This window comes from Primulina eburnea, chromosome 15 (assembly GCF_022965805.1).
Source record: "Primulina eburnea isolate SZY01 chromosome 15, ASM2296580v1, whole genome shotgun sequence".
NCBI lineage: Eukaryota > Viridiplantae > Streptophyta > Magnoliopsida > Lamiales > Gesneriaceae > Primulina > Primulina eburnea.
The window spans coordinates 13,801,394-13,809,623 of NC_133115.1; the positions used below are offsets into that span (position 1 = coordinate 13,801,394).

The 8,230-nt window shown below is 33.0% G+C and overlaps 1 protein-coding gene across 1 annotated transcript; it reads right to left on the minus strand.

The window, feature by feature from the left end:
• Positions 1 to 768: 768 nt before the first annotated feature.
• On the minus strand, positions 769 to 8,005 carry LOC140815469 (uncharacterized). Its single transcript, XM_073174569.1, has 9 exons — positions 7,586 to 8,005; positions 7,054 to 7,128; positions 5,961 to 6,080; positions 5,524 to 5,710; positions 5,157 to 5,372; positions 4,851 to 4,976; positions 3,135 to 4,045; positions 2,840 to 3,023; positions 769 to 2,750 (listed from the first exon to the last, which is right to left on the minus strand). Exons 3-9 carry the CDS (start codon positions 6,060 to 6,062, stop codon positions 769 to 771), a joined length of 3,708 nt encoding a protein of 1,235 aa, XP_073030670.1. The 5' UTR covers positions 6,063 to 6,080; positions 7,054 to 7,128; positions 7,586 to 8,005.
• Between the last annotated feature and the right edge of the window lie 225 nt (positions 8,006 to 8,230).

An 8,230-nucleotide genomic window follows, 5' to 3' on the forward strand; every position in this document is an offset into this window, starting at 1 on the left:
GACCAGGTTTCAAGCCTTACTAAGCCTTTGTTTGATAAAGTTGTCACGTGGATTGGTCTTCTAAAACCATATGATTTGATTGGATTCCGGGGTTTGTGAACACAATCGCTATGCCGGTATTATATGACCCGTAAAGCATAGACAATTGTGGCCCCATATGATTGGATATGAGATGTGGGATTGATGGCGCTTCGTCGACGCTATCATACGTGTATTCCCATATCGGCTGGTGTGCCAGCTCGAGCATTGATTTGATTTGATAGCGATTCGATTGATTCTGACATGTGCTCAGTGGATGGGCATTTGACCTGATACCTCCACGACATACATGCATTGCATACCATATATCATTGTTTAGATACTTGTGGTATATATTGTGGTTGTTCCATACGGAGCTTTGCTCACCCCCAAGGGGGGCTGTTGTTGTCTTTGTGTGTGGACAATGACAGGTACTCCAGGATATCAGAAGGCCGGAGAGGATACTTCTGGAGGGAGCCACAGCTTGGGCTGAGGTTTATGTTTATGTCTTGTTCCCAGTATATATGTATATGTATCTATATACCGGGGCATGTCCCGAGGATATGATATGTTTGTATGTGATTGGTTTTTGATTACGTGTGGGCGTGTTTTATGTTTTAAGATTAAATACTATTTTTAGTATTATAAATCTAGAAGAAATGTTTGGGCTCATTGTAAAGAAAATTTAAACTCGTTTTCCGTTGTGATTAGTTAACCCTAATTAAATTGTGTTGTAATAACGATTAGGAGCTAAGGGCCCCACACACGCCTTATTAAATCTGCAAGTTCTGTCTGTTTTTGTATTTTGCACAGTGTTGATGCAGTTGGTCTAAGTGGAATTTGAAAACGTGAATGTGCAGTTCTTCCCCCTGGCAACAGTGTCGCAGCTATTCCAGATGTTGCTACCGCAATTATAATTTTACCCATTTTTCTCAAATATGCCAACATTGAGCGGTATAAAAAAGTCTTACCAGTACCTCCTGGACCATCAATGAAGAAAAGTTTTGATTGGTTGTGCATAATACTTTGTATGATTGTGTCAAATGCAATCCTCTGCTGAGCATTCAAACGTTCAATAGATCTCAATTCATCATCAAAAATATTATAAAAAAGCTCATCCTCAATTATTCTCGGTAGCGGTGTGTCTTCCAAAAGCTCAGCACTTATTGATGGCAAATCGAAATCATCTAATTTCTTTTTGTACTGATGTAACAACCTTCGTATCTCAAGCAATAACTTATTGATGATTAAGTTACTTGATGAAATTTGTCTACCATAATCTTCACACATGCTATGGTGGAACTCATCCCAGAGTTCTCGAACTATTGTTGGTTGACAGAAGACCAGTATGGATACAAATAACCTTCTCAATGAAGATGGCATTCTAACAGATCGTGCTTCTTGCAAACATTGTAATACATAATCATCCTGTTTGAGAAGTCCTCTCATTTGAGCAGACTCTTTAAATGTTGAATATGTTACCCCATTCACAGTCATCAGATCTTCAAAAGATTTCGGGCCCCTGACATGATTTAAAAGGATACGGAGATAAAACCTCTCACCTTCAGATGGCGACACAACATATACTCTTCCAACCACTTTATTGTTGCTTCTCCGACGAATCCATTTTTTTCCAGATTTTATCCATGTGTAATATTGTGGAAATTCTCGATATAAATACTTTCCAGTCAAGTCAGGATCACAATTTTTTTGGAAAAACTCTGTAAGCATAGTCTTTGAGTTGTCATCATCTGCTAGTAGATCACTTACGTGTTGTTGAGGGTCAAAATAAACCAAATGTTGGTTTGGTGTATGTAGTTGCAACCTAATGACTGAAGGATACATCCTACTGAACTCAAATGAGAAAATTCGCCACAAAGCTTCAGGCGCACAAATCCACCTTCCATCCACGTACTGTTGGATTTCATCACAATTTTGTCCATTACGCAACTCTAACGCGACCCGATCAGGACCTTTATGAATGTACTTGTATATGTACTTGACACATTTAATCCCTCCACATACTTCAACATTAATATGACAATCATATTTTAATAAAAGCCACGGATTGTATGGGACAACCCAACCATTATCAATGAAGGCGTCGTCATTGTTGGGAATTGGTACTTGGCCACCTTCACGTCTGCGATACAAAGGGTATGAATCATTTCCTCGAGATGTGTATTCCACAAATGGCTTTGGAAAGTTCTTCTTACATTTACCATTTACCATGCATGGACAATTTTGATTGATTGATCCACAGGGCCCATGTATCATATGGTGGACAACTGCTTTGTGTAGATTGGGTTCTTCTGTTTGTAAAGGTATTTCAGCATGCACAATTGAGTCAAAGTGATCGGGAGTACACAACTTGTCATTATTTTCAAATATGACCAACATATGAACATGAGGAAGCCCTCTTTTTTTATACTCAATGACGTATGAATAAGAGCGGACCTTACCCAAAACCCCTCTATCCACAATGTCTTTCTTAAACTCTTCAAATTTCGATCGAAATATCCTTGTAATCAAATCTGGACGGTCTTGAGGTGATTGCCCGGGTAGTAGTTGATATTTTATCTCATTCCAATTCGGATTGCATGTCATTGTAAGCATTATATCTGGTTTTCCATATGTTTGTACCAAAGTCATGGCATCTTGATATCGTTGGTACATATCACGTGGGCTTCCACCGAAAGATGATGGCAAAATGATTCTGGTACCAACATTTCCTGTAATACATTTGGCAAATATGTATAATATGTGAGTTGTAATATAATGTGTTAAAAATAATAATCTAATAATAAATAAGTTATCATACCTGCATTATTTTCACCTCCATGTAAACAATCTTGCAATCCTTGGTAAAATTCTGAACGTATATCACGCTGATTTGAATTTATCCATCGTAGTCTTTGTGTTTCAATCTTTACGTAATTGTCAACTACGTATTGCTGAAGTAGACGGCCTCCTCTAAGTAACAAAGACGGCGAATTTACTCGTATCTGATTAAGAAGATAATTTACACAATATGAGTGTATGTCTAAATTTTAGTTATAAATTGCTTGTAATAAAAAAATTAAAGCATAAAGTAAAATGTTTTTTTTTTCACTAACCTGTAGCATATACGCATAGTAATTTAAGCATGTTAACCGGGTACCATTGATATTTCGACTATTTATGTCCCAACCATATGTACCATATGGTAGAAGGAGTGGATATTGCAAAGGGTCATAATAGCCAACTACATCTTGAATGCTTATAAGATTTCCACCGATTCCTTGTATAGTAATATCTCGACTGCTCAAAGTTTCTTGACATTCGTTGTCAACAATGACAGCTGCAACTTGAGATGTTGTTGGTAAACTATATTGATGCTCATTAGGTTTTTGTTGCTTGATGATGAGCCTACAGTTAGGAATATCTTGACATTTGCCAATTTGTCGAAACACGTGCACAAATGGATTGTGTTGATCAAGAATGTTTTGTAGCTTAAGTAGCAATTCTCGGCGTAGTTCTGGATTTTCATGAAGTCTATTGTCTATATCATGATCTGTGTCTACAGTCCACATCTGCATGTACCTTGGCCTACAATTCTCATTTGGTAATAGACTTCCAATCGAGTGATATATTGATCCATGGGCACGAAATGTGTAAATTCCATGCGTACCGGTTGCTAAAGACTTATCTAAGCTGACTCCCATCGATGTAAAAGAGAAAACATGGTTGTATGCCCTTATGAATTGCCGAAAATGTCTGCTTTCCTCATTGTTCTCAACATACAACTCTTGCAATTCAATGGGAGAAGGTATATGATCCAAATTTGCATTTCCATTTCTACAGCAGAGTTGTGATGTTTCACCTTGAAACAATAGAGCTTGGCAATGTATACAATTTCTTGGGTCAGACAATTGCCAATGATAATTTATATCTCTTTCACCAAAATTTCTTGCTAGGTTACGATATCGACGTGGACGTGGATATTGTTGTATGTTTGTCATGATATTGTTTTCATTGAAGTTAATTCCTGAAAAAAATTTCAAAATAATCTTTAAACCAACAATAAAAAAAATGTGGTTGCTAAAAGAGTGAACCAATAAATTATGTAATGGAAATTTATTATTCAAACTTATTTGTAAACTATGTTTCTAAAAATAATTTATTTTCGGAATTTTTAAAGATATATACTGTATAATACAAAAATTCCAAAATAATATGTTTTCTATTATTTTTTCTGAAATTGTGAAATGCATATAAGCGCTAATGAAAAATTCATATATTTGATATAGTACATTTAAAAAATATACAAAATATTTTTAAATAATATTTTTCATTTAAATATGAATTTTTGGAAAATGCGATTAATTATTTCCAATAATTTAATATTTTTTTTGAAACTTTGAAAATAATACATTAAAAAAATGTACAATGTGGTCAAATTATAATTCCATTTTTTAAAAAGATATATTAAAATTTTTGAAATTTTAATTGACGTATAATTTTTCCATAAAATGTTGAAAATTGAAACAAAATTAAAAAATCAAACACATGGTTGATGTACTCTCAACAAAGTCATTAAATATTAAATAAATATTAAATATAGACCTTGAGAGGAAGAATTGATGGAAGAAGAAGTAAAAAGTTTTCATTCTTAAAAAAAATACACATATTTGACAATTAGAAATGTGGTGAAACAATTATCTATCGAGGAAAGACTATTGATATGACATATTTTAAATAAATTATTTAATTTATTTTAAACCCAATGATAACAGATAAAGTTGTGAAACATAAATATTGCATCGACTATTTATGTGGATATAGTAGAATACCTTGATGAATAGAATTCGGCAATGGTAGACGTGTGCTAGTACTTCCACGCTCGAACTGTGATGTCAAATTATGAAAAGATATTGGCTCTGAGCGACATATTTGTCGCACTGTAGTCATATCAACAACTGTCATGAACAATAGATGTATAGGTTTTTATAATTTGGTAGTTGTAGTAGTTATTAAGAAATAGAACTAATTAGGATGTTTTGTGCAATACGTCATTGAATTATTGATTTTTTTCCGATCAAAGTATTGTTTAAAATTACATTTTGGATAGAATTCCAAATATTGTAGAAGGTAATTACGATTTTCATCGATGTTATCAGTTGATTCCTGAATCATTATAGTTGGTGCAACGAAATCACTATTACCCAGATTAGACTCATCTGGAATTGATGATCTCTCATTATCTTGTCTCCTTCGATAATTTGCACGCCGGCGAGCCAATTCCATGCTCCTTGCATCCTCATTCATTGATCGCCGTCTGTTACGTTGTGCCAATCTCCAATTTATTTGATGATCTGTTGAACAATATAACCATATTGTAAGTGTGTTGTGCATCTAACACACAATAAAAGTATGACTTAAAGAGCATGTAAATATTTTTTGAAGTACGTATTATACAATGCTGGTTTGAAGTAGAAATGGAAGAAGTGAAACTATGAATTATACTCTGCTGGTTTGAAGTAGAAATGGAAGAAGTCAAATCCATTCTTCTAATCTGGTAATTTGATCGACGTCGAGCAAGGTAAGATTGTCGTCGTTGTTGGGTCATAGAATGTATTCTTTCACGTTCGTTATGCGTTCGCATTTGTCGCCTTTCACTGATGTAAGAGTTGGAGTTAGAATTTGTCATGTCCTGCATAAAATTGTAGACCAATAGTTAATATACTTGTGAAAATAACAAAATAATAATGGAACACATTTCATGAAAATGAAACAAAAGATATTAAAAAATTATATATATTAATAATATTGTGTTATGTTGATTGATCATGAATGAATTTGATTGTTAAAATTTAAATTTTATATATATATTTTTTTTATAATTTTCCACAATGCAGTATTAAAATGTTTACTTGAATTTTGAATGGAAAAAAATTTCATACCTGCGGAGACCTCTGTTGTTGATTTGCGACATCATTTTGGATAGAAAACATGTTATTGACATTGTTGCTTGGTCTATGTTCGCTTGAGCTCCCGGATTCCATGTTTCAATGTTTATCAACCTGCAAGAGAAATATGAATAAAATTTAAAAGTAGTTAGTTGAGATGTAGTGTTTGATCACTATTTCACTTAATCTTACTTGTACAATAAATTCGTTAAAACTTAGATATAATAAAACAAATTTTAAAATTTGTTAGTTTTAGTATGGGATAATATGACAATGTATGACATAAGAAATGATGTTGGAAAAGAAGCAATGTGATTTATCGAGCATAAATTTGGATTTCAAAAGAAGAAAGAAATAAAAATTTCGTAACACCAACCTCAATTATCGAACAGAGTGTCAACTTTAGTGATATAAGTTAAGCAAACAAAAAATTGTCCACTTTAGGAACCATATGCATTAAAACGCATAAGAAAAACAAATTTAATCAGAACAAAACTTCTGAAAGTGAATCTAAATGATTCAATTCAGAAATGAAGGAGATCAAAAAATACGGTGAAAAGTTAATTAATAGGCTTGGTGAAAGTTCATATATTATTTAGCTTTACTAACACAGTTGCCCATATATTATTCAGCTGTATTTACATGATCTGTAATTTTTTTTTTCTTGCTGACTGTAGATATACCCTTTGGCTACAAAGCGGAAATATGGTCTCTAGGTATGTCAGCTTAGCAATTCGGTTCTTGAAGTTATCTTTTTAAGATCTATAACAATGATAAATAATGGTAATATCTCAAGCTGTTGTGCATTTGAAATCGCTGCTCTCCTGCCTCCATTTATGACTGCTGTAAGTTCGAGGCAGAGCCTTCATTACTGCAATAGTGCTGATGTGTTAACGATTCCATGTGATTTTATGTATGAAACAGGATATGGTGCAAACAAAATTGATGATTTAATTACAATTACATAAATCTTCAAAATATATGTATCATATAAAAAAATGATGTTGGAAAAGAAGCAATGTCTTATTAATCGAGAATAAATTTTGTTTTCGAAATAAGAAAGAAATAAAATGAATGTAAAACTTACCTCAATTATCGAACCGTGGTGATAAAAGTTAAGCAAGCCTAAAATTATCCGCTTTAGGAAACATCTGCATTAAAACTGATAAGTAAAACAAATTTAATCAAAATAAGGCTTTTGAAAGTCAATCTAAATGATTCAATTCAGAACTGAAGGAGATCAAAAAAATAAAGTGAAGAGTTACCCACCAGATTACATTGTTCTATGCATTTATAACTATTCAAGGAGCAGAGCCATATATCAGCCGAGTTATCTAAGGAATGCTGCTGGGTAAATTTTTCTAAGACTCTCATCTTTAATTGTATTGAATCATTCATAGGGAAATTTGGAAATTGGGTCATCTAAATCAAGAAAAGAATCACTAAAAACCCATACAAATGATGTCCATTGATATATATATATATATATATATATATATATATATATATATATATATATATATATATAATCCAGACAACATTTGCATATGAATTAAACGTGTAAATATTTAGGGAGGAAAATATTAAAAACATAAATAGACGATAATCGTGAATCAAACCCGTGTCTATCTTCACATCAAAGACAGTTTCCTCTTCGTGGATCCGCCATTTATTTGCCAATATATTTGACTGTTCGTAAGCTTTTTGATTTTCCTGTCACAACTACTGAATCCCAAGACCAGAGTAAAATAACATGGAGATATTGGGTAAGGGTGCCAAGACAAAACAGTAGTAAGAAATAATAATCTCAACAAATTTGAGCACTTGTAAATTCTAAAGGTACTTATCATAAATTGTAGTATATTTATTTCACGAGACGTATGCAAGTTTAAGCTTTGGATATCTCCCCAACTTCATAATCCTCGCTCCTCCATTGAATCATTCGAGGATAGCAAAGTTAACCACCATTTATAACAGGATCCTGTAAAAGTACATGGCAACCAGCCATGACTACCGATTCAATCACAACATACTGGACAAATTGGAGGGGCACACTCTGTTAAATATGGCTTTTAATGTCTACTGTTTGTGCATCAATTTTTATATTGAAATCCAAAGATCGTCGAAAAACAGAAGAAAAAAATGCACATAAACAACAAATGCATCATCTTTACTGCTTCTCCAATAATTCATAGACTCGATCCCCCAAAAAAAATCTTGGGGATTCGATAATTTGATTTTTTTTGTAATCGGAAAAAATAATA

What these genes read in the sequence shown, in the direction of transcription:
- LOC140815469 (XM_073174569.1), bottom strand. Translation starts at nt 6,062, where the DNA reads ATGGAATCCGGGAGCTCAAGCGAACATAGACCAAGCAACAATGTCAAT. An exon ending in TTCTACTTCAAACCAGCAGA is followed by an intron (nt 5,373 to 5,523) that starts GTATAATTCATA and finishes ATTGTTCAACAG; the next exon opens with ATCATCAAATAAATTGGAGA. An exon ending in GCCGAATTCTATTCATCAAG is followed by an intron (nt 4,046 to 4,850) that starts GTATTCTACTAT and finishes AATTTTTTTCAG; the next exon opens with GAATTAACTTCAATGAAAAC.